The 26,955-nt window shown below is 34.9% G+C and overlaps 2 protein-coding genes across 3 annotated transcripts in view; one reads left to right on the forward strand and one right to left on the reverse strand.

Annotated features, from left to right (window-relative positions):
• Nucleotides 1-10,746, reverse strand: part of fig4a (FIG4 phosphoinositide 5-phosphatase a) — a 44,482-nt gene extending 33,736 nt beyond the window's left edge. Inside the window, exons 1-6 of the mRNA XM_032585645.1 lie at nt 10,293-10,746; nt 8,469-8,567; nt 7,538-7,661; nt 3,613-3,769; nt 1,990-2,040; nt 1,167-1,330 (exon numbers count right to left, since the gene is read on the reverse strand). Of these exons, the coding sequence (XP_032441536.1) occupies nt 1,167-1,330; nt 1,990-2,040; nt 3,613-3,769; nt 7,538-7,661; nt 8,469-8,567; nt 10,293-10,355 (658 nt within the window). The 5' untranslated portion in view covers nt 10,356-10,746. The remainder of the gene's footprint in view (nt 1-1,166; nt 1,331-1,989; nt 2,041-3,612; nt 3,770-7,537; nt 7,662-8,468; nt 8,568-10,292) is intronic.
• Nucleotides 10,747-10,846: 100 nt separating this feature from the next.
• ak9 (adenylate kinase 9) lies at nt 10,847-26,291 on the forward strand. 2 transcript variants are annotated; one of them, XM_032585644.1, is made up of 34 exons: nt 10,847-11,286; nt 11,788-11,851; nt 11,931-11,983; nt 12,078-12,174; nt 12,353-12,465; nt 12,644-12,799; nt 13,027-13,149; nt 14,112-14,186; nt 14,277-14,378; nt 14,530-14,669; nt 14,768-15,084; nt 15,528-15,646; nt 16,037-16,184; nt 16,278-16,374; nt 16,466-16,530; nt 16,776-16,964; nt 17,835-17,974; nt 18,118-18,321; nt 18,411-18,692; nt 18,837-18,955; nt 19,469-19,688; nt 19,817-19,885; nt 19,964-20,173; nt 20,350-20,568; nt 20,716-20,929; nt 21,018-21,219; nt 22,761-22,907; nt 23,029-23,246; nt 23,336-23,532; nt 23,675-23,844; nt 23,940-24,038; nt 25,481-25,583; nt 25,704-25,818; nt 25,927-26,291. In XM_032585644.1, exons 1-34 carry the CDS (start codon nt 11,194-11,196, stop codon nt 26,130-26,132), a joined length of 5,085 nt encoding a protein of 1,694 aa, XP_032441535.1. In that variant the 5' UTR covers nt 10,847-11,193; the 3' UTR covers nt 26,133-26,291. The 2 variants fall into 2 exon arrangements, with proteins under 2 accessions (XP_032441535.1, XP_032441534.1); XM_032585643.1 differs by lacking the exons at nt 10,847-11,286; nt 11,788-11,851; nt 11,931-11,983; ... (4 more) ...; nt 14,112-14,186; nt 14,277-14,378 and having other exon boundaries at nt 14,402-14,669; nt 16,773-16,964.
• The last annotated feature ends 664 nt before the right edge of the window (nt 26,292-26,955 follow it).

Here is a 26,955-nt window from a genome sequence, read left to right on the forward strand (position 1 = left end):
ACAAGCGGGTCATTTTACTGACATGGATTCAGTTCGAATAATATTCTGGAAAACTGCATATTTAAAGGAAAATATGCATAATAAACATTGAAGTGCATTTAAAAACTTACAAAGATGGTACAAAATGAAATGTGTGTATGTTGCAATATAAATGTCATCAGTGGCTTGTTAGAAAATGCCAGCTGTTTTTGTTTTTTTACAAGTACATCTGCTCTGATGTACCAGTATCTATAAGAAGACATAGAATAAGTATCATAAATTACAAAATGAATGGTTGTGACTAAAGAAAAATGTTTTAGCAATTACATCTTGCAGGTTTACTAAACAATTTACTACACATCCAAAAGCAGTTTTTTAAAATGCAATTTAAGATGCACTGATAATTCACAGTTTATGTCTGTGAATTATCCATTTTTCTTTGATGTGTGACATGTCAATTACATTTTTTTAAATGTATTTTTTTAAAAGTTATTTTTAAAAAATTAATGACAAATTTTATAAGTAAAACTACTATGAATGAAGGAATTGCAAGATCATTTACATTTTTCATTACAGCATTTGTCCGTATCCTTAACCTGATTTGAATTAAACTAAAAACAAAAACATGTCACAAAATACATTTTGCTGATTGTGTTTATAGGCAGAAAGTGGTGGAAATTATTTTAATGTCATGTGAAAACCATGCACATTCCTACATCACTAGAAAAAAAAAGGCTGATTGGGGTATTTTATTATATAATTTTACAGAGCTATATTTGGTTACTGCAACAATTTATCTTATTGGAATACTAATAAGATAATACGGTGAATTATTTCCTGAGATCCTGAAACGAACTCCAATGTAATTATTTTACAACCATTATATATTTAATATAGTGAATACATTTCCAATACACTTGTTAATATCACATAGTGGATGTTTGCGTTTTTGTATTGTGACAGAAGTATGCTTTATTTCTTATTCAATTAGCCTTTCTAGCTCAGACTCTTCCTTCTTTTCATGCTCGCCTCCATCCAATTATTCTTCAAGCAATCTACCGCCTTTATTCTGCTGGCCTTATCATGTATGTACCAGTATGACCTCAACATAAAAACTAAAAGAGGCCACCCAGGTATACTTGAGGCAAGACATTCAACAAAAGTGACAGTGATTCACCTCTGCTCACCTTGTGTAGGCAAACCTTCATCCTCAAAGATGTCAAAGCTGTCCTGCTTGCCCTGTGTGTGCTCCTCTTCCTTATTCAAGGGGGGCGCCATCGACCACAGTTCGTAAGGTCTCTGCAGCAATGTCAGGTTGTACTGCAACGAGTGGCTCAAGTCGTAGCTGTAGCTGCAGGGAACAATGGCAGTGTCATGTGAAGAAAGAACAGGCTGTTCAGCCCCATAATTTACCTTCACCCATTTGTGATTTACCTTCACCCGTCTCTATTCGCTACAGAAATAGAGATTAGAACAGTAAGAAATATTGAGCACGTTTTACATCAAACAAGAATGAGTTGTTAACTCAGCCGAAGAAAACCTTTTAAAACTGATGCGTGCAAATTTCATTCCTATCTTTACACTTCAAAAGCTCAGAACAGAAAGAAATAAAAACATGCATTTGCTCCTCCAAAAGACACCATCTTAATACGTTTGTAAGCTAACTGTCTTAAATAAATTGACAGATATGCATTATTGAATTATACAGGTTCTGCTTTTAGTTTAATGAAAACAAATTGTGCTACTTATTTTTTATTTAAAATTTTGAGAAGCATCTTGTTAAAAACGGAATAATGCTAAAATATATATTTTTTTATTTTATGTTAATTCAAACAGTTGAGTCAAAAATTCACTCGTGATAAACTGCAACTAATTTGTTGAAATTAAGACTCACTCTTTTTTTGACAAACTAATACTGTGTATTGCACAGGATGTGTAATTTCCCGTAAATGCAAACCTAAATTCAAGAAGGCTTTTGGCGTAAAGAATTTAAACTCAGATTTGTCCTACCTGAAGTAGAAGTTGCTGGAAAGGTCCACATTCTGAAAGATTCGTACGTACCTTTAACATAAAAACACAGTCATCAACTTAGCTGTCCCAAATTTAACACAATGATGAGCTAATGTACTTATTTACAAGCTTCAGTAGATAACCATCAGATCTAATAACATCATGCAGGTTTAAACGTGGAGAAATTGGCATATGTCCTGTCGGATCTATGAAGTATAACTAATGATGTTCCCTTGTTTCATATGGTGTGTGAGTTGTGGTGGATGCTTAAAGACTACCTAATCTTCAGAGGGATTAAAGTTCAGCAGAATAAATAAGAAAGTAGGTTGAACTATTGCCAGTTGGATCCACTTACAGAATTTGGCATACTGAGGTGAGTGAATCTTTATCAGCGGAAACAGTTCGTATGAATACTGTAGTATTAGATTAGGAAATATCAGCCCACGGCTTGTTGCTATAACTTCTGAGGATCCCTTGCTTAAATTCTTAGTAGTGGAGCATTTGTGCTGTAGATGTCACTTTTAATGTTATCCCCAAAAATATTGCTTAATATGGAGATGAAATATGAAATTCATATCATCCATTCTTAATGTCCATGATGAGGATGCTTGAACTTTTCATAGTTGTACTTACATTTGTCATCTTCAACTACCCTTCTCCTTATTGGTCCTTCCACAACACACAGAAATGTACAGAACATATCTAGAACCTGATATGACGGCTTTCTCCACAAGAGGCAGTAGAAACAAATACTGATCTCCTTTGGTACAGGCATACAAAGATATTCTGAATTAAAGTACCCACTTATGAATCAAGTACTCTAACTCCTGTGCATTTTAATGTGTACTCCAAGTACGTTGATATTTGTCTTTTTAGTTCGCTGCCCTGAAAATTACCTCGTATGTGCTTATATTTTACGCATTGAGAATAAATCTTTCTCCTACTTCTAAAAAACAAACTTGGCCAGACTCGACAAATGTCATGCCACCTTCAAAAGAAAAAAGCTTGTTTCAGTGGTAGCAGGATGATATGGACAAATAAGCATTTTCATAGATCTGCACACACTCAGTGGTAGGTGTGATATTACATCTGAACTATTTTTAAGCCACAAGGAGATTTGTTTTCCTTGGAATAACCTGATAAAGAGAAATTAGTTTCAATAAATTTCATCAAGCTGGAATTCAATTTTATTCATGACTTTGTCTGTAGGTGTGAATGAACTAAAATGCAGATAGAATGTGAAGGAAAGCATTTGATGCCGGGAAATACCAAAAGCAACCTAATTAGTAAATTGTTTCTTTGCTGCCTCGAACTTATCAAAACATCTTAATGAACTCGTATTAATGTAGGCTTATTAACTCACAGTTTAAGAGGAAACACAAATTTAGAAGCGAATCATGGTTTAATTTTGAAGGTGGTCATCTTTGTGTTTAAGCCAAAGCTTAAAACACCTTAGTGCATTTCAAAGAAATATCTATTAAATCTATTTGATATTTTATCTGTAAATATAGAGATATAAATAGGAAAAAATATCAGTAACTCTCCTTTTGTATTAGACATCTTAATTTACACTCATTATATAAAAAAGCACAAAAAGGGATGATGGAGCGATTGAGACAACACCTTGCTTCATCAGGATGTGAGACTCTAACAGAGTCATTGGGGATGTAGATCATGGTGGTGTCCTCTATTTTATAAATGGAGTGGCCACCGATGTCAGCCATTTTTCTGCGCTTGGTGATGAGTACAATGTAAAATCCTTCGAGGAAACGCACAAACCCTGCAAAAAAGGAAAAAAATACAACATTAACATACATAAGTACAGGTTTCTTTTAAGGAACACGTTTATTTTACAAACACAAACTTTAAGGTAATATATGGGGATTTTATGTGATAGACCAACATAAAGTAGTGCATAATTATATACGGTAACTATAAAAGAGTTGCAGTCAGCTGTGTTCTTTCTCTATGAGTATCTAAAGTTCATCAGTTCTATACAAACTCTCAACAACTTGATAAGTATGTCAATGTTTCAGTTTATTTAACCCATTACCAGAGGTTTATTATGACTCATTTCTCTTTCTAAATATGAACTACTAATGCATTTCCCCTTTTATCATTGAAATCTCTCAAAGATATGACCTGCAGCAAGGTTAATTATTTTGTTTTAGACGTGGCTCACCTAGTTCTCAAATATCACACTTCACGCATAACATGTTTGCATGTTATTTCTAAAAATGGCTTAGAAACCCTGAAAATAAATTATTCAGTCTTCTGTAAGACATTCAAGGCTTTTTCTCAGTTGATAATGAAATTTTAAAATTAACCCTGAAAAAAAAATGGCTTTGTGCTAATTGTTTTGTTAATGTAAACTAATAATGTTTAATGTTTTTAAATAGTTGTCGCTTAATTCAGAACTCTCTTTCTTTCAGAGCGCTGTGTTTTGTTACCAGGATACTGGGTCAGAATGACAAGCCCAGTAATGACATTGAATAAAAATATACTTAGAATGACAATCCTTAATAAATACTATAATAAGAACTGTACCAGGCAAAGCGTCTCTAAGAGGCACTGTAACCCACATGGCTGAATCACTTATACTATTAAGGGCCTAAAAAATGTTTTGTGAACAAAGATGGAAAATAAGCAATTAGACCGTCTAATTAAATGTCAAAAATAGACCTTGTTAGCATGAGTGTGACCATTTAATATGATGCTATAAAATGATGTAGTGTGCAACATAAAGAAACAATCATCCATGCATTGCTTCTCCTTGAAAAGTAGCTGTCATAGTTTTAAGAAACTTTTCCAGAAATTAAAATACGAAATCTAATTTCAGTCTGGGTAAATTTTTTGTTCATGCTGAAGAAATAGATACTACTGTAAATATAAAGAGCTGTGAACAAAATATTTGCCCCACTACAGATCAAGATACCTTCAGTAAATACAAAATGCCTTTTTTGCAATTGAAGATTTTATTTATTACAGGGAAATTTCTAAAACATATCAAGATTTACCTGGTGTAACATCACTCAGCTGAACACAAACATAAACAACAGAGAGAGGACAGAGATGCATGTTTTCTACCTGAAAAAACAAGCGCTATTCTTGGGTTTGTCCTATTTAGGGTCAGAAATACCACATCAAATTCAAACATTTGGAGTCACATGACAACACAGTCAAACTGAGAGAGCAAGTCCCGCCAAGTGGTGCAAACCAACATGAGGTCCTCCACCACCCAAACAACAAAAGCTGGACTTAGGTGGAAAAACCAGTCAGTGGAGGCAAGTTGAAGAAGTTGGTCAAACAGTTATCAGAGAATAATCTGCCTTTAAACATGGTTGACTTGTCCTTGTTTTGTGCCATAATAAACATGATCCCCTTTTGCTATCCAGATGTGTAACTAATGTAAATAGTAAAATAACTTTTTGTCTAACTTCAGTACTTCAGTATTTTTTAAATAAAATCAGAGCAGTAACAGTACATCCTATTACATCTGGCACAAAACTGACAATGTTTGGGAAAAAGACAACTTTAACCCATAGTCAAACATGGTGGTTTTGTATTGCAAGTTTCTGGGCCTGTTTTACTACTTGACAACCTAAACAGCTTAGCTGTAACTCATGAAACTATAAGCAGCATTTATTCATTCTTTATGGAAAATGCTATGCATATATTACATAAAGATGCCAAGAAAAAACTACTGAAGTTAGCATTTATTTAACTTTACATTTTTGAAACATTGCTCAAATCTTTAGTGCTTCCAATCAAAGCTAATATGAACCACAGGATGCAGATCCCTTACCTAGTGCTACATCCACTATAATGTGTCTAGTACATGTTCTTATCACACTCTACCCTGTATGAGACTAGTGTACTTCACGATCCCACTAATGAATTCACATCTCAGTGACACTGGAAATGTTTATCATGCAATGAGTTACAGAAGCCTCTTTTGGATTTTGACAAAAGAAAAAGTGGTTAGTTCTAAAGCTGTGAAAAACATTGATTATAATAAACTGTAACAAGATCTGTAGGTCAATATGAAAACCATAGAGAGGAAAAATTAGTTTTCTGTGCAACATAAAAGGTTGATTAATAAATATGTTTTTACAGCTGCATCTCACAGGTCACATTAATTTAATTCTTACTTTTCTAAGAAACAAAACGATAGTGGGTAATTTTGTATATGAATTTCTCAAAGTTTTGAAAATGTTAACGTCATTCAACACAAATAATTGTGTTGTAGGACAGAATAAATGATGTCATATCAAAAGCAGAAGTTTTACATCAAACGGATAATGATGGAACTACAAGATTATCCCCTCATTAATGCTTCAAACCATAAACTTGATCTGATTTTTCATTTAAGTGAAAAGTTGCATTGAAGGTTCTGGTTAATTAAGTTATAGACTGTCAATGATAGAAGTTCAACGTTTTCATGCATTTAATAAATAATAAAAATATTCATATTTTATTTATGATCACTAACCAGAGCCAATCTAATTGGCCAATTCTGTCCATAACTCATCAGTGCATCTCAATTTGAGAATGATTTATATTGAACAATACTATTTATTTAAAATGTAAAATCACAAAGTAATTTCAGAATGTTAAGACATTTGAAAAACAGTATGTAACATGCAAACTCTTTACAATCCCTAAGCCAAGACAAACCCACAATGTTTTTGCTGCAAGGTAACAGTGCTAACCAACAAACCACCATGTCATACAAAACAGAATTATGTTAAACCCCGACATTATAAAAAAAAAATTTGAAAAACGGGAGAGTTCACCCAAACATCGAGGTACTTTTGTTTACTGCACCAATGTTGGTCTTCTTACACTCTTATAAAGTAGTTCTATACACAGAAAAAGGAAAGAAAAAAGCTTAGGGGTGATAGGATTACTGCAATGCTGTAATGTAGTGTAATGTTTTGTTAATCCAATTAATATACGTACTTGAGAATCTGTTTGTTTTTTTTTAAAAAGCTATGTGGACAAAGCCTACCTCAAAAAGACCATCTAAACAAAAACACACAGATAACATATTATTGTGTAAATTTAACTATTTTGTGTTCTGCGACCTTCTAAACCAGAATGAAAACTACATGTTATGCCACTGAAAAATAATGTCAAGTGAGCACACAGTTTGCCAAGCCACTAAATTCCCAACATTATAAATAATATGTTAAATCGATTTTTCTTTTTAAACAGAGGAGCTTGTTTATTTTTTCCCCACATTCTTAGTTAAATCTTAACTATTCTTTAATTAGACATCTTGTCTATTGCACAAAATGTGTTGGTGCAGCACGTGTTGACCTGACAGGAGACTCAACGTGTTTGCTTTTTGCCTGTTTACATAAAGTTAACAGCACCACACAAGCAGGTGCTCCTTTTACTTCGTCCTTTCAATTCCCTCTACATACAAGCAAAACCAGGTCACCCCACACTGTTTCTGCTTTAGAATAAACTACTTGTAGACATTGTTTAACAAAGCAATAGTCAAAGTAATGCCAGTTAGTGCAAGTGAACAAACTTTACTCACCTACAATGCCGAAAGCTGAGACAGCTCTGGACAAACCAGATGAGCCCTTTTGACCCATTTTGGTGCGGTTTCCCAGGTCCAGACGGCCTAGTAGCTCCCGCACTTCTTGTTGGCTATACACATGCTACAGACAGGAAAACATATATAGCAAAAATACGGATTTTATTCTACTGGGATTAGATTGGTATCATCATAAAGATAGATGTCTACATTGATTAAACTTAACTTCTTTGTTGAAACATATTTTTTGTCAAGAAATCTGAAACCATTAGAAAGCCTGTTTATTTACCTACAATTGTGTAAAGAAAATGTTTCTGTGAGTTTAGTAGCAGAGTTGAGTACATAGGTTGTCCACAAAAAAAATCCCTAGTCTTCTCTGCTTATTTTGTTTTTTGACTTGTTTTGAACTTCTGGTTCAAAACAAGTTTTCTTGTCAACACTCATACTGGTGTTGACAGTCGGGTGATTGATTGGAGTCTGAATAGCAGCACCTGCAAGCCTGGACGTGGCTACAGTGATCATGTGTGATGGTATGAGGCGGCATCTGTCTAACTGGAGAAATAAGGTTTGTCATCATTGGAGGCAAACTCAATATAGAGAGATTTCAAGATGAGATTCTGCAACCAGTGGCAACATTGTCACAGTTTTTGAGTATTCAAAACTGAAAGCATGAGATGATACATCTTTAGTCATGGCTGTATTATAACGCACACATCATAGTAAACAAAAACATGACCAAAGTCTTGTCAACAACCAGCTCATACATTCTAGAAATGAGCAGCAGGCAACCAAATAGGAAGTACTCGTCGATGTTACATTTGTGACATGCTCAGTGATTGAACAAAGTCACCAGAGGCCCACAGTGCTGTGTTGCATACGCATATACTGTGCATTGACATGATACTGGGTCTGATGAAAAGTCACAGTTTACCTTATCGTCAATTATCACCAGATCCTTTGGTTCGGTGCGGTCAATCTTCAGGACTCTGTGTTTGGTCTGTGCATGGTTGCTGCCAACCAAAAAGTATCTCTGGTAAGAAAAAAAAAATCATTAATGAGCAGACTCTTCTAAGTGCACACTGAAGACAAACACACAGTTTAAAAAAAAAACAGAACTCAATAAAAAAAGTTTTCTTATGTGTAAGAAAACGTACGTATTCAATTAATCAGTATGTATATTTATTTTATTCTACCATGTCATAAATTCATTTATAAAATTCAAAGAAAAGACATGCAGGTTTATAAATCCAGCACATAGAAATACATGGCATTTCTCCCTTCTACAGCACTTTATTTGGCCATTTTGACTTATTAATATGTTGAACCAGCATATACTGTAGTTGGAGTCAGTGCAATCACACAATATAATGTATTAAGGCCTGATATGCTGTATATAACTACATTTCATTAAATTTAATTAAGCAATATATTGATCAATACACTGTATGGAAAATAGAAAGTAACCAGTACTGAATAATTTGAACATGTCAGATATCTGATAACAAATCTACATCATGAGATGTTGATCAGAACTTCCATTTATGTCTCTTCCTTTCATGTTATTATCCTCATCATACTCAGTGGCAAAATGGCTGAAGATTTGGAGGCCAGTAAGAAGTGTCAAAATTAGAACGTCATGTATTGGTACGTTCTGTAACTATTAGAACTATTCTGTCCTGTTCCACTTTTGAATGAGTGATAAACATACAAATTAATTAAAATATCTACTTTCCTTCTAGCAACATGATGGGGGGAAGAAAAATCACACCATTTACCTAAAACTATCTAAAGGTTGTACATTTTGATTAAACCTAGAAGATTGTGACACTTACGTATTCAAAGTAAACATCTACTGCCATCTAGTGTTACAACATAACAATGTGTCCCTATCACTCTCCACGTTCCAAGTTTCCTACACATTTTTGATGACAAAGTTCCATATTTTTCCAAAATCAAGATTTCCCTTCTCAGGCATTTTCAACCCATTCTTACATAATAAATATAAAAGTTCGTGATGAACTCATTGGAAATTTTCCATACACCGATGAGGTTTTAAATATGAAACCTACAAAAACCAGAAACAGCGAGATGGAAGGAACAATAGACATTCTCAAAGTCGGAAAGTACTAAAAATCATATTTCATACTACTCCAGAAAATTTAAGACCTTGAAAACTCATATCAATTAACTGATAACAATGCAGTGGTTTACACAAGTGCAGTTTTAAGTGATAATTTTTTACAAGTTTTAATTATTGTCTTTATCATACAGTATTCAATCTGAATGTATCCCTGCAGCCTACCATTAGTTACAGCAGATTAACTTACCTAATGACACATACATTTTACAGTGTAAAACCAACAGTCATATTTTTAATTGGGCTTAAAGAATTCTTACTGTCATAAGCAAAGTACCACAAGGCTTGGTGGGTATTTCAGTTTGATTATGTACATTGGCCGATTTTCAGACAAATATCAACATTATAAATAATAAATCAATTTCTCAACAAACAGAGAGTTGGGAGCATTAAGCATCTCTATGATGATTGATTCGATTGTCACTACAGGGGTGCTCAGGAGGAATCTCAAGAAAAATCAACATCATGATGGCAGAAGCCCATACAGATAACTGTATGGGCTTCGTACAGGTAACTTTATAATCAGTTGACATTAGAACTGGACTCCAATTGAACCTCATAAACATGACAACATAGAACTAGCAGCAGACACAATTTATATAGTTCATTTAAACTTACTGCTCTTGTTTCGTACAAAACCGTCCTCTGGATCCCACTGATGACAGCCGCTGTTTGAGGCATTTTTGGTCCTATGACCTTAAAAAGTCAAACTACAGAGGAGATAATACAAGAGTTGCAAAGCGAAAATAAACATATAAGTCCAAAACCATACAAAATACGCCTAAAACAAAACACTGATTAAGAAACTAATTCAGATCGTTGTCTTATAGGCAATCTGATTGAATCTGCCAAACTAGCTAACATAACTCCCCAATGAGCTAGCTAGCTTGCTGCAAAAAACAACAACAATCGCTTCCATTGAGAATTAGTCTTATTTGTACTTATGCTAAAACTACAGTTTTAAATGTTTTAGCAAGGACTTTTAACATATATATCTATGTAAACCTTAGCGGTCAGAAACCAGAAACATGCTAAATTAATTCATTGTAGTCATGTGACAGTCATATGTCACGTATCAGCTGATACGGTGCCCTGCGAAGTCAAAAAAACTAAAAGGGCGAAGTCAAAAGTACCAAGGAGCGAAAATGCGTGGAGAAACTACTTACTCCCCATTTTCATTTCTATACTTTCATATCTATATCTATATATATCTATATCTATATATATATCTATATATATCGAAAGGCTAGCAAAATATGCAGCAAAGTGTGCCCTTCTATGCTTTGAGTTTAAGTTTGTCTCTATGGCAACCAACAGACAGCTGCTTTGTTTCTCCAAAAGCAACGTCGACAGTGTTCGTCATCTACAATTAATACACATAGAAGGAGTTATTCGATGATTTAAGACTAAAGTAAGCACAAACGGTTAAATGGGTGACAGTTGATATGGTTAAAAAAAGAAACGGTCTTCTTTGAAAGTATTTTAAAAGTTCCGGTAGTCTCTCCGTTGGACAAGCGAAATGGACGCTTTGGTGGACAATCTAATAGAAGATGAAGCTGAGAGAGAGAGTCTTCTTGCTAAACCCACCTGCTTCATTATATTTGGAAGACCAGTAAGTTCTATGAGACAGTTACAGTTATCTGCAAGGACCCTTTGGAAATGATGTAGTCTACTTTTTAAAGATAACACTTCATAAATATAAAGAACAGATTAAAATGTCCACAGAGTTCCAAGAATTCTGTAACGGCAAGTTATATCACTCTTAATAATGTTGATACTGATGTAATTAATTCATTCATTCATTATTGATTCATGGATTAAGTAGTTTTATCTGTTCATAAAAAGTATGAAAACTAAAAATAAGGAAGACAAATGTGGGAGAAATAAGGATGGTGTTTTCCTCATTTAAAAAAGTTAAATAGACTACTCCAGCTGATAATGGTTAGAATCCACCTAACTTATCAATGTGCATAAGGCATCAGTTTGAGCTATTGCAGAAAATCACATTTAAGCTTTGAAGAAATACCACTCAAAATTAATAAAATTACAAAGTCCAAGACATTCCGTATCCTTGACCTCATTTTCAATGTTTTTGTTTTTCTTTTTTTGACAGGGTGTTGGGAAATCAACATTGGGCAGAAACATTGCAGACTCTTGGAGGTGTATTCTAATTGATTGTATGTTCTTCTCAGATACTTTGTTTCCATACTTGTCTGCCTGGCACCTAATACATTCCTTATTTAAAAAACATTTCAGCTACTGATATGCTCAACACATACATTAAAACCAAAACTAAGGAAGGAATAGAGGTAAGAGAGATTATTTCTATTATTTTTCATTAATGTGGTTATATACATCTTAAAACTAATATAATGTCCATGTTGTAATTTTAAACCATTCCAGCTTCTGAACATCTTGCACGAAGGGAAAAGTGTCCCAAACGATGTGGTACTGCAGATGATTCTTGACAGAATTAACAAGCCCGATGTTCAGCACTATGGTAAACTGCTCTAATAGTAAACTAAAACGGTTTAGTACTGTATGCTCTTTAAACACCAAACATCGTTTTTGATAATAAGTCCAAAAATTATCAACCAGAATATATGAGAAAAAAACAATTTTTATTGAAACAGCATGGATGTTGTGCCAATGTTTGATCATTCCGTTTCTCTGTACAGGCTATTTGCTGAGCTGCCTCCCTTATGTAACAGAAGATCCCCAAGAGATCCATGATCAGATTGAATTGATCAAAAACCTCAAGCTAAAGCCAGATTTCATCATTAACATCAAGGTCAAATTTGTAGAATTGAAAGTTGTATTTTGTTCTTTAGTTATTTTATACTTCTTTATTTGTAGTTCACATAATTAAAGTGTAATAACAGTACATATTTAGAAAATTTATATAACTTAAAAATGATCCTCGGAGTTACTGATATCGTCTATAAACAATAAGTCCTGTCTTGTAACAGTGTTCAGACATTGACCTGGTCAAAAGGTTGTCTGGTCTGAAGCAGCATCCAGAAACTGGGCAGCTACACAACATGAATCTTTGGCAACAGGAAGAGGAGCTTCTCAGAAAGAACAAGGAACAGGAGATGGACGATGTTGACAATGATTATGAGGAGGTACTTAGTGTACAAAAGGATTTTCTACTTCTGCTGCTGTTTCATAAAATTATAAATCACTTAATTTTGTTGTTGGTGGTGGTTTTTATCTTGGATTTGCAACCAGGTTTATCATTTTTAGCGCAAAATAAATAAAATAAGACACGATAATAAGACAACAACAAGCTTCTGAAAAAAATGTGCTCAATTACAATATTCTAATACACAACTTTCCTTTTTTCTTTCAGCCCGAGGAGGAACCCCTCTCTGCGGAAATGTTTGAACAGATGGTGTGGTTACCAGAAAACCTGCCCCAAAATATTTTTGCTAAAATCAACACTTACAAGAACATCCTGCTTAGACAATTGGAGGCAAGTTAGAATGGCTTTTTTATTTTCTAAAATATTCAGTACAGACATAAAGTCTTGTACTTTCTTTCATTTCAGACAGAAGTGTGCTTTGAACAGCAGATATTTTCTGTTCCTCTTATGTCCCCTGATCACAAGGAATGCCATTTTAAAGATCGCAATAGCAATACTGATTTGATTATTCTTTTAGGAAAATATTAACACTAGTTTTAAGTACAATCTTGGCAAATAAGGCTAATTATGATTTCTATTTGCCATGCATGTAAAATATTCATAAATTTTTAGAATTTGTAAATTCCTAAATGCCAGTTTTAGCAGCACACTAAAAGCTAGTATTTAGGTCTTGGAGAGCAAAACTGGCAGCAAGAAGGATTTTGATATTTTTTTATTTTGTTCTGCAGTCATTCATAAATTGCTCAACCCGGTTCCTTAATAAAACATTATAGATTGACACAAAAAATATAATTTACGTCTAAAGATTTTAAGAAAATCCTTATCAACTTAAGTTTTAAGTGTTTCTAAATATTCTGAATTTTTAGCCACATAAATTGAAGTTTTACTTATTAAAGTCTTTTTTTCTGTTAAAACACACAAAAGGTGGATTTTTATGCGATCCCTATTTCCAAGTGTAAATTGAAATTACTTTCCACATCTTACCAGTGATACATTCATGACCTGTCCAAGGTGCACGCTGCCCTTTGACTACTTGTGTGGGCCATTTTTCCATGCAGGCTTAATCCTTGCAAAGATTAAGGGCATATAGAAAAATAAAAAATTAAAAAATAAAACCATATATCAGAATTCAGCACAACAGATATGCACCCTGGACAAAACTGTTGTCATTTGCACCAACATAGCCAAAGTTTTGCAAAAATTAAGTAAAATATAAAGTAATGGAACCAACATGGGTGATAAAAACGTCTTTGAACACATACCATGTTTGGTGTTACTTGATATTTTTCCAGGACTTTATTGCAGACCACAACCCCATCTACCTTTTGGAACTAGATGGAAACGATCCACCTGAAGAACTGTACTTGGTAAAATTAAAAATGTACATTTAGAAAAGTTCAGCAGCTGATTTTTTTTGGTGGGCTGACTTTAGTTTATTTCTATTTTTTACCTTACAGTCTGTGATGGCTCGTCTTGAAACTATGGCTATAAAGTTTGTCTCTGTTCCAGTCCTGCTCAGTCAACATGTTGAGGAAGAACTACCAGACACCATTACCACAGCAAGGCCATCCTCATAGTTTTCCTTAATTTTTTATCAATGAATAAAACCTCCTACTAATTTGTTGGTGGAGTCTTTAAACACTCCTTCTCTGACTGAACTTCTGCAAATTTGAATGAATCGGTGTTAGCAGGCATTTCTCTCTTTCATAGGAAAACCTTTTAAGATTCATGACCTCCATCAGAATTGTGGCCCCTGGCTTTCGGTGGAGAAGAAGCCGCTGGGGCAGAATTTGTCCAGTTGCTCTGAAGGAGGGCAACATTATTGAAGGAGTGACAGATTTGTGTGTGGGGTGAGTGTTCTTTAATGAATTATTCTCCTTAAATTGACTGGCCTACCACTAACAAATATGACTGGATAAAAACCTTTCCCTGCTCAACTATTGTACAGCTTTCAGGACAAGTTGTACATACTTTCATCTCAGGACGCCTACCAGAAGTTTATCACAAATCCACGCAAGTACCTACTGCCTCCAATGCCAAGACCTCCTTGCAAGGTTTGCATTATTGGCTCTTCTCTGGCTGGAAAGAGCACCATGTGCAGTCTTCTAGCTCAGCACTACGGTGCTTTGGTGCTCGATTTAGAGGAGCTGATAAAGCCATTTTTAGCCAAGGCTGACCAGGAGAGGTTCGAAAAAATTAGAGACCTCACAACACCTACTGTACAGAGTACCAGGAAGAAGAAGAAAGGTGGTGAAAACATTTCAGGCAAGTTGGGCCCCTTCTAAGATTTCAGATTTTCACATAAAATATTATCCATTATGTGTTATGTAGATATATATGCAAACTATCACTGATCTTATGTTAAACCCTTATATTTTTTATGTGAACAAATGGAGCTTTCATCTCGTTAATTAAAAATCATTTGACTTTACACATTCATACCTCATTAATTTTTTTATCAGTTTATCACATTACAGCCACTGCATTTTTGGTTTCTGTAATAGACTTAATCAAATAAAATCAAAATCATTAAGTAAAAAATTATGCATGGTTTTATGATTGTTTTAAAATAAATATCTCAAAAATGTATTTGCAAAATAAAGTTACATGTCATTTTCTACAGGGAATATATATTTTATATACGTATATGCATGTTCACATACATAGTAGGTGTGTATGTGTAATTTTATGTTGTATTCTGCTCTCAGTGGCAATGGATAATCCACAAGTAACTGCTCTGGTGAATCAAGCCATTGAGAACGCCAAACAAATGGCCATACCGCCCTTTGAAATGTATGTTAATGCACTGAAAAGTCAAATAGAAGAGGTAAGTTTCTAGGTCAATGTTAGCAGTGAGCTTGTTTTCCTGTTTTTTGTTAGTTTATCATTCTTGTTCTTATCTATTATTTTTCTCCATGTATGCAATATTAAGATAATATAAGGGTATCAATGTTACATTTTAAAATCTTGAACATGTACAATGGAAAATACTACTATGCACACAGGCAAAGCATTCAATATATATTCTTTCTGTAAACAGTTTTTTTGTTGTTTTTTAATTCACAAAATACACATCTTCAGTTTTTTAATTAACCCACTCATGCATCACTTTTCTTTTAATCTGAGTATGCTTTTCTTAATTGCTGTACAGTATTATTTTTATTATGTGGTCAATTTTGCCTAGAAGTATATTAGCATTAAAGTGTTAATGTCACAGATAGAGAGAATGAACTCCAATTCTGAGGACAAAACAGGATGGGTGCTTGACAACTTTCCCAAGAATCTTTCTGAAATGGAAGTCATTCAGCAAGCCGGAACCCTGCCAGACACAATCATCTGTCTCAGAGACACTGATAAACATCACAGTGGGAGCATAATTTATGCATTTGTTTTCTCCAAGTTTCCCCTCAGATTGTGTCTTTAATGTGTCCACTTTATTGTATCTGTGTGCAAAACAGTTATGAAGAGAGTTTATGAGAAGAATAAGGAAAGCGTGGACAAAGCCATCGAGAAAAGATTACAGAACCAACCATTTCTGCGAAATGAGACAATTTTGTAAGTTCAGACTCAGTAGTCTTCTTCAGTTTAGAGTATTTAAGTGTTTTTCCACATTTCTGATACAGTGCTAAATTTCTTCCCACTTCAGCAAAGAAAAGGAGCAAGAGTCAGAAACACTGTCGGACCTATTGACGATTATCGAAGAGGAAGAGGGTATTATGTCTCCATGTGCTTCTAGAACTTGTAGTGTCATATTTTCTAAGATAATTCTTATAAACAAAAGAACTTAAATATATTGATGTTGCCTGTCCAGTAAACACAGATAAAATAAACCAAGCAGTCGATTGTTATAATTTGAATTAATCGGGACAGTCTGAACAAAAATGAACAGACGTGCCAACGATAAAAGACTTAAACTTGAATCCTTTTCTCCTTTTACTCCTATTCTGTATTAGTAGAATTACCAGGAGGTATGGAAATGGACTATACCAGCATTCCAGAGATGAAAGAGTATAGAGAGCAATTTGAGATATTTGAGACGGAGTGGGATCATATGCAATCGAGTATATCAGTAAGAAACTTCGATGTTGAGATTGGGAGTAAAAGCCCTGACGACTTGCTTCAAGAAATTGTCAAAAAAATGGAAAGTGAGTGTACAAACCTGTTTCAAGTCATCACAATAAACTTCTAAGGTTTTGAAGTTTGATTGGTAATTATAGTGCCTTTTTGGCTTTTTGGTACTTAAATATTTCAAATTGCCAAAAATGCTATATTCAAAGAGTAACTTACATATGTTCAAAAAGTGTTTTGTTTTTTGTTTTTTTTTATTATGATTTCCTTTATTAAGGGGAAAACATCTTTCCAAAACAACCTGACCATGTGTAAAAAGAAATAATCCCTTCTTTTCAACGATCATAGTTGATAGCAACTACCACCTTTTATTAGAAAAAAATGGCAAGGAATCCTTTTAAAATATCTTTTTGAATTTTGCAAAAAAAATTTGATCATGAACAACCTGTTCAAGGTTATGCCAAAATTTTCAAGCTTGATTTAAATTTAAGCATGTTATGTTGCTTTTTTAGAATATTTAGTCTACTTCATGCTTTTAGACAGGTGCAATTTATATAAAATCCTTTATCTCTTGAGACTCATTTAGAAGAAAGACATGTTACATACATCACTAAAAACAATAATACAATCTTATTTATTCAAACTGGCATTAATCCAGTTTGAATAAATTTGGACAACGCTATAAAGAAAATATGGATAATCTAAATTTAGTCTGGATTAAACATGGCAGGTAATCACTATTTCACACAGAGCCAGGTTGGGTTGGAAAGCCTTTTGCCCTAATAAACAAAACAGTTGAAAACTGCATTTTGTATTTACTCAAAGGTTATCTTTGTCTGATATTGATCTTTATTATGCTCTCAAATATTTAAGTGTGACAAAGCACAAAAAGAGAGAAAATTTGTGAGAAGGTAAAGTCTTTTCATCTTTATTTCCATCACCTCTAGAACCATTTCAGTATGTGGCTTGGGAGTTTTCTTCACTTGACCTGAATGAGGAGGAAGAAGATCAAGAGGCCTTAACAGCACTTGAAAATGAAGACGAAGATACTGACGAAACAGAAGACGAAGAAGACGAGGAAGAGGATGTACTGACAAATGTTTTTTTATTTAAAATCGATATTACAATTCTATTTAAACCTTAAAAGTTTACTATGTAGATCTTTTATTTTGTAGATAAATATAGTTTTTAATAATCTTTAAGATCATCTTTGTTCAACCAATGTTACAGTTTGAACCAACAAGCAAGAGGTTGTTAGGCGACACCAAGCATTTCTGCCCTGTTGCCTTCAAAAACAACAATGTCCTGTGGCCAGTGGCTGACAGAATCTCAGCCAAGTACCGTGAACGGACTTATTACTTCTCCACTATAGAGGCCAGAGACTCCTTCATTGAAAATCCTGACCAATTTGTTACACAAGGAGAGCTCCTTAAGGTAAAGCAGCAAAAATGAGAATAAAGAAGTATTTTTTTTTCAGAATAAGATAGAATCACTTACATGTTTCTACTTTCCTCCTATGCAAGCCTCCTGCCTTGCGAATCTTTATGCTTGGTGCTAGAGGGTCAGGCAAAACAACTAATGGTGAATGGCTTGCAAAGAAACTTGGGCTTTTCCATATTCAGTTCAGAGAGGAACTGCAAATGAAAATTATGGCCAAGACAAATAAGTCAGTTCCCTGTTCTGATGAGGCCGTGTACCTAAAGAGTGATACTGAGTATGTGGAGGCCCAAATAAGAGCAGAAAAGGGAGAGGAAGAGGAAACAGAGGAAACAGAAAATACATCTGGCAACATGAACATTGAAAAGGTTTGGTTCATTTTTTTTTTTTTTTTTTTGCTAAAAAAACTGAGAGAAAAAAGAAAACTTTTTTCTCTAAGTTTTAAAAGCAGAAATTTTGTTGTCAGGTTAAAATATTTGAAAAGAACTTCTGTGTTTTTGTAATCACAACAGGAGGTGTTTTTGACTGAAAATGAATTAGTCATCAAAGCCTACCTAGCCGATGGAGAGCCAATGACTCCTCAAGTTTTGGATATGATTCTTTTACGTTACTTTCAAGAAGAACCATACAAGTAATTATTACCAGACATTATTCATTTTAGGATGTACTTGACTAGAATAGTTTTTTACTACCCTAAAGCTGTTTTTTTGTCCACCCATCCATAAATCCATATATCCATTTTATTAAACACCATGTGACAACAACAGTTTATTTTGGATTATTATATAGCTTGCTGTCATACAGTTGTCAAGTCTTGAACCTGGAGATTGGCTGGAAACAGCCTGAAGACATATCTGGAAGCCCCCTTCACCTCTTTCACTCAGGAACATCGGGGTTGGGTGCCATGCAAGACAGATGACAGCCAAGCGTGTGGGTCTGGATTTTCAGCTGCCCTACTTGTCTTCGGGGAATTATGTTAGGCCCTGTCCGCATTAATTAACATTATGCTCAGAATCTTGTTTTGAATTCAAATGTAGTTAATGTTTATAACACCAGGCACCAAAACTACTACATCTTTAGTAGTTTTGGTTATAGTAAACACTTTTTCTTGATTTTTTTTCATATATTACTATGTACTTTCTAGGTCTAGAGGCTTCATCTTGGAGGGTTTCCCCCATGATCCTGAGCAGGTGGAGTTCATGTTGGAACGACAGCTATTCCCTGATGTTATTGTTATCATGGAAGTTGAAGCAACAGATGTCCAAAGTCGCCTGTTGCCAGGCTACCTTGAGAAGTGGCACATTCTCTACAACAAGCATGAAGAACAGATAAAGCTTCTGCGACATCTGCGGCAAAATAATCGAGTATGAATGTGATTTCTTTTGTGTTTGTGTGTGTTGACAGATTATTTTTTAATCATTTCTATTACTAATTATTTATGTTATTTCCTTTACTAGTATCTAAATCATCTGTTTTTACTGCTTTGATCTAGGAAGAAATGATCACCAAGAGAAGGGCTGAACTCATAGAATTGCAAGAGGCTGATGAGTCCAGATTTACCGTAAGCAAACTCATCAATACCTTGTTATCTCACGTTGGATTTTAAATGTTCTTTAATTTTATACATTTAAACAAATAGTTTAGGCACCAGGTAAAAGAAAATGAGGAAGAAGTAGAGGATTCCTACAACATGGAAGAGATAGATACTATATTGGAGATGGAATTTCCTGAAACAGGCTTCAGTGAGGACATAGAGGAACAGGAGACTGAAGAGGCAGCGACTGAATGGATTGAGGAGGAAATAGAAGATCGCTTTGAAAAAGATTCTGCAAACCTTATGACTGTGATGGTATGAATACAGAAAACTTTTAAAAGCTAAGAAGTGGAAGTCTAATAACCACGCTGGAGAGCGTATGACTTCTGAGCATGTCTTCTCCACCTCTCTTTTCTTGTTAATGTGAAGATCCTAACATCCTTGCATTTGTTAATGGTCTTCTGAGTTTACATGTGTTGTTGTAATCTCAGGAACTCCTCAGTGAAAATGACATACCCAAGCTGGAATTCAATGCATCTCAAAAGTTAGGAAAAATCCAGGATCACCTGCTCCACAAAATCAAGCCCATGTTAACAAACAGGGAGTCACTTTTCCTATCATGTCAGCCCATCTCTTACAGACTTGCACAAAGTCTTCTACTCCACTCCTATAAGATTAACAGTGCCTTTGGCTGTGCAGACCCTGTCCAGGTTAGTATAATTAAGGAAATTGAGAAGCAACAGCTGTGTTTCTAGAGATTTTAAAAATTATTTGACATTCATTTATATTTATTTCTATTTTGAGTTTGGAAACTGACTGATTGCATGTGTTGATTTTTTTTTTCATATACTACCCAGCAATACAATGAGGACATAATTCATCCAATCCACTGGCCTCTAAATTCCGCATATTCCCTCATCCTCGGTCCGTTTATTTACTTTTTTCGAACCAAGGAAAACCGCATCAAGTTCACACTGAACCCCTTAAAATACCTTAAACAGCCAAAGCCCACCACTCCCCTCCCTATAAAAATAGCAGTGACTGGACCTCCTAAAGCTGGAAAAACCACTGGTAAGTCTCAAGGCAGCTGCAGATGATTCTCGATTGTCAAGAAAGCATCAAATGACTTTTTAATTTTGTTAATCATTTATTTCTGTAGTGGCAAAAATGTTTGCCAAGAAATATGGTTTAGCTCGGCTTTCCATTGGGGCAGCAATGCGTCTGGTGTTGAACTACAAGGCGCACACCAACCTGGCTGCGGAGATGAAAAAGTATCTCACAGAGGGCCTTGTTGTGCCTGATGAACTGGCTATTCAGTGTCTGGAAGTGGCACTCCTTAGCTCTGTATGTAGCATTCGAGGGTAAGATATGTTTTTTTTATTTATGTTGTACAATATTTTTTGAAATGACAGTACCTTGGCATCTATATAATTTGCAGTTTTTTTTAAATTTGTTGCATTTCAGCTACAGATATCTGCATATTTTATTAGAATTTCATGTGAAAGACCAACACAGAAGCACAGAAACAATTTTTTATAAATTATAAATTGAGAGAAAAAGGATGCACATATCCCCTCATCCTCAAAAAGGGTTGAGTGTATCAGATTTTATTCCATTTTAATTAACACTTTGTAGAGCCACCTTTTACTGCAGTTTGCATGTACAACTCTTTTGAGGTATGTCTCTACCAGTTTTGTGCATTTAGGTGCTGAATTTCTGCTCACTCTTTCTTGCAACATTGCTTAAACTCACCCAGAAAGGATCTAGAGCTTCTGCAAAAAAATTTAAGTCTTGTCACAGGTTCTCTGTTAATTTTAAATCTAGACTTTAACTAGGCCATTTTGACACATATGCATATGTTTTGATCTACATCATTCTATTTTAGCTCTAGCATTATGTTTAGTCTCACCACTACAGGAATGTGAACCTTTACTCTGCTCTTAAGACTTTGCAGACTCCATGGGATTTTCATCCAATGCTACACTTTCTCTGCTCCATATATCTTCCCATCAGTGCTAATTATTTTGTGCAGTCTTTATATTGTGTAATAAGACAACTGCTTTTGGATTTCTTTCAATAATAGCTTTCTCCTAACTATTGTTCCATGGCGGACAGATTATGGATATGGAGTGAACAATGTAAAGTTTTTCTGTCCGCAAATATTCCAATTTGAGATGTGGATCTCTGTTGCACTCCATGGCGTGAGTTACCATGGGCATCTTTGCTGCTTCTCTGATGAATGCTCTCCTTACCTGGCCAATTGTTCTAGGTAGATGGCTGAATGGAACTTTGCTTCTGTGAGATGTTCAAAAGCATGTAATTTATTTAATGATTTGATCCTACTTTAAACTTCCACACAGCTTTGTCTCTGACTTGTTTGCCTTGGTCTTCATGATGCTGTTTGCTCTCTAATGTTGTCAACAAACCTATGAAGCCTTCACAGAACATCTATCTTTAACCTGGCATTAGACTAATAGCAGAAATATTCACTAATTAGGTGACTTCTGAAGGTAACAGGTTACACTGCATTTTAATGTGATACCAGAGCAAAGGGAACTGAATACAAAATAATGTCACAGTTTTCCCAGTTTTATTTGAAGAAAAGTGAAAAGAAAAAAAAGAACATGTATCATTTTCCTTTTACTACACAATTATTCTCTACTTTTTGCCGGTCTTACAAACAAAGTCCCAAATTTGTGGTAGTAACATGAATTTTGAAACAAGTCAAGTGTTATTGATAACTTTAGAAGGCCCCGTAAGTCTAAGAGTTTTTTCTATTTTTTTTAATTCTGTCGTTTAAAGTTTGAACAAGAAAATTACCTTTTTTGATGCAAGAAAAAAACTGCGCAATTTCTAGTTATGTGACTGTAAAAACAAATGTCTGGTTTAATTTATGTTTCAGGTATATACTGGATGGTTTTCCAATGACCCTTACGCAGACAGAACTCATGGAGTCTCAGAACATCATACCCATGCTAGTATTTGAGCTCCAAATCAGTACCGTAGAGGTCCTTCTGAGAGGCCTTTCTGACAAGCTGAACCCCGACAAGTAAAACAGCCTTTATTAAAAGCAGTAGTTTCCTTAAATACTACAAGTCTGATAGCTGGTTGAAGCAAGAAAATGAAAACCAATACAAACTCTACCCATGCTTTATTTTTCATCATTTTAGGCCTTACCTGTTACATGACAGCTCTGAGATCCTGCACAGTTGGGATTCTTCTTACAAGAAAGAGGTTGAAGATGTTAGGCCATTCTTCCAAGAACAGCATCAGAACTGGTTCACGCTCAATGGCTCTAAAAACAAATGGTGGATATGGAGAAATATTTTACAACAAGTCAACATCAGTATGAAATGTCTGCATTCCTACCTGAAGAGGAGACAAAGTGGTAAGTGCTGGAAAAACTGTGAAAAGAATAAAAACTTGCTAAAACTTTTTATGTGCAACCCTTCAATTCCAAGCACTATTTCTAAACAGGGAGAGCTGCCTGCATAAACAGGCTGTGCATCACACCCAATGAGCTTAACAGTCGCCTTGGAGAGTTTGGCCATTACTGTCCTGTCTGCCTTGCTCTATACTATCACCTGGTGGATTGCTCAGAAACTGCAGACCTGACTCATGCTGCTGAGTACAAAAAGTTTTATTATCGCCTATGTGGCAGAAACCATCTGGAGGTCAGTGTATGACATTTACACAATATGATTACGTGCATATGGTTATACTCTCTTTTACACACGTTTCCTGTATTTAATTGAATGTACGGCTAAAATTGGGCTTAAGAAAGATAACAATTGCATTGCATTCTTTTGACAACAGATATTCCTGTCAAATCCTGATACGTTTTTGGCGCCTTGTTGTCCATTCAACCTCCCTGAGCCCCACCTACTGCCAAGAAAGCTGACAGAGTTGCAGGTGAAAAACAAATTCCCACAGCAGGTTGAATTGAAGGGATTCTGTCCTGTCACTTACAAGGATGGAAACCAGAGGTATGCATTCCTGGCAAAAATTATAATTCATCATACATAAAAAAGTAGCTGCTTTGTCATATCTTTTGAATATGTCTAAACATTATTTTTTGTAGGTATGAAGCACTGGTTCGAGGAACGATGGAATATGCAGTGGAATACAAGAAAAAACTTTACATTTTTGAGACAAAACAGAAGCAGGAGAAGTTCATGAGGTAGACGATGCAAAACAACTTTTTGCTATATTATTCTCTCATTGCTCTTTTATTTTTTACATGTACTCCCTCTGAATTATTTCTGATAAACTAATTTTTAATATCAGGCTAATGTAAGTTGAGTAAATATGAAAAGAAGTTTTTAATGGTGATTTAGTTCATCACGGAAAATAACTACCCAAACTAACCTGGCCCATTGTGAAAAAGCAAATCCCATCCCAATCATCCCCTTTTTAGTCATGAATAATTCTGAAATCTAAATAGAATTTTAGTATCCATATCCGTCCTTAATTGGTGCCGGACCAGTTTTTGTATTCAATTCAAAAATATTTTATTGATCTCAAAGGGAAATTAAATGTTCTTATAAGAGTTACAGATGACACTATCAACATCCTTATAGAAAATATGCAACATTGTGCTGCAAATGTTGAAGGATCACTAAAATTAAACCTATCTGACAAGCTGTGGCCTAGAAGAATTCACAAAGCAACATTGCATGCACTGATTTAAAGAAATTTAAGAACAAATGAGAAACAAAGTCTTTGACAACAGTCAGTCTGAAAGGGCTAACAAACCATTTCTAATGTTTTGGGAGTATCTAACTCATTCTAGGGCCAGTGATAGACATCCACAAATGCAGAAAACATGAAAAAGTAGTGAATCTTCCCAGGAAACCCAAACAAAATCCAAACCACTGCAGGCCTAACATAACCTAGTTTAAGTCAATATCCATTATTCAATTATTAGAAAGAAGCTGCAAAAATTTAATCCATGGGAGAGTCCCAAAACCAAAGCTCACCCTAAAAGGCAACCACAAATCTGTGTAAGAATTTTCTGTTTATTAAATAGACAAAAGAAGAAATTTTAAATAATCTTATGAAAGAAATGCCCTTTTACAAAACCATTAGAAACCATTACAAAAAAACTGTTTTTCTGGAAAATTCTTCAATCCTTATGGAAAATCTCAAGGAATCATAATGGCAATGATCTAAAGAGCACCAACTCTGACTGGCTACAAAAACAAAGCAAACCCAAGAGTATGGATTATCCTAGTCAAAGTCTGGACTGAAATCCAGTTGATAGGGCTGGCCATGCTTGAGAAACCTCCAGATTGGCGGAATTAAAATAAATCTCAAAAGACTTTCTGGCCAAAGAGTGGCACAAATAGTTATTAGGTTTAGGCAGTAGTTATTTTTCTTTTTGAAAACTGCTTATTGTATTTACTCGGGTTATCTTTGTTTGATCTGAAATTTTATTTGATGATAAAAAATATCCAAGTGTGTCAAGAGGGCAAAAACAGGAGAAAATCTGTAACAGGGTAAACATGTTTTTACATCACTGTATTTCTGTTCTTCTCTGAAAATAACAGTTACTGTTTTTGTTTTCTTTTACACTAAATGACAATGGAATTAAACATTTTGCCTTGGTATATGTTACCAAAGGATGCCTGAAATCTACTGTGACCAAAAGCTGCCCTGCAAGATTCCTCCTCTTGATGAGCCTGTTCCCCTCACTTCCCTTCCAACACTGGGCTACCTGGAACAGGTCAGACACACTGCCCCCCTGATTTATGTCTTTTTAACGTTAAAATTTTCATTGCATGCATTTTACGAGTGTTTTTGTTGTTCTGACTAAGGTTTGAGTTGAACTTGTTTGTTTCTTTAGGGAGTGGCAGAAGCAGTGATCAAAGCCATGACAGCTGTTGGGTCTCTCAAACCAAAGTACCCTTTTGTCAGTGTAAAAAGATCAGCTCTTGTGTATGTGGCCTTCTATTTGAAAGGTGAGCAGACTGTCAAGGGTACATGTACTTAAACTAAACCATTAATCAAGTTTTATGATGACAAAGATTGTAAGTGCTTTTTTTTTTATTGTTGTTGTGTTTCACAAGCTTTCAATCGCAAGTCCACTGGCTGTCTTCGTCAGAGGTACAAGAAAAAACTTGCATCATTTCTAGAGAACTGTGAGCTCATAACCTACCTCAGTTCAGCAATGACAGGAGCCTATAAACCTCCCAGCGAACGTCCCAAAGATTTTGACTTTAAGCTTAACAGGTTTCTGGCACTGGGAGCTCCGGGAGCCACTGATACTCTGTAGCTACATCTTTTCTGGGTGTTTTTTCACCATGGTCAGTTAGAAGTAGTGCAATTCTGTGTATGTGTATGTGTATCAATAAAATTTAAAATCTGTGACTTTTATAAATGTGCAATCTGTAATGAAGCATATTTCTCTTTAAATAAAAAACATTGGCTTTGATCATTCTTCAATCTTGTTTCTAGATATCCAAAAGCTAGAAACAGAAACAGGAATAAAGTTATTTAGACACTTTTTAGCTTTGGTTTTTATGGTGGCAGTTTGAACTGAGTCTAGGTTGCCATAAAAAATGACCAGATTAAATGCAGAGCTGAATACTTTTTGTCACTTATATGGCTCCCTCCAAAGAAATAGCTGCCAAAAGGTTAGGGTCAAGGGTGTTGCTGTTCATAAGATTGCATCTCACGAAACAACTCATTGATTTGTGCAGAAATTCAGTAGAGAGGTTTAATTGCTGTGAAGAAAGAAAGCATGAAGAAGGAGGATGTTTTGGATATCTGTGAATTTGCGCACAAAAGTAGCCACTTGAAAAAAATTTTATAAAGTTATTCTCTCTGAGGAAGACCCCTTTATACCATCTACGATGTTTTGAGAAAAGACTGTCCAAAGAAAAAAGGTGAACACAACCATGATTGTAAATGCATCTCATGTTGACAGAAATTAGCCTGAATTATCTAAGGGAGTGGGATTACTTATAATTTTACCTATAAAAGCTCTGCCTTCAGTAAAATAATTGGATCAATGATTCAGGAGGAATTTGGTAATGTACAATGCTTTTTCCTTACACTGTGCCACAATGTAATATCTTAGCCAAGAAAGTGGCTAA

Source organism: Xiphophorus hellerii, chromosome 15, assembly GCF_003331165.1.
Source record: "Xiphophorus hellerii strain 12219 chromosome 15, Xiphophorus_hellerii-4.1, whole genome shotgun sequence".
Taxonomy (NCBI): Eukaryota; Metazoa; Chordata; class Actinopteri; order Cyprinodontiformes; family Poeciliidae; genus Xiphophorus; species Xiphophorus hellerii.

Excerpts from the sequence above, each read along its gene's own strand:
- ak9 (XM_032585644.1), top strand. The coding sequence starts at position 11,194 with ATGGACGCTTTGGTGGACAATCTAATAGAAGATGAAGCTGAGAGAGAG. Across the intron at positions 14,379-14,529 it reads TACCAGACACCATTACCACA|GAAAACCTTTTAAGATTCAT; the intron begins GCAAGGCCATCC and ends TCTCTTTCATAG. Across the intron at positions 16,531-16,775 it reads GATTATCGAAGAGGAAGAGG|AATTACCAGGAGGTATGGAA; the intron begins GTATTATGTCTC and ends CTGTATTAGTAG.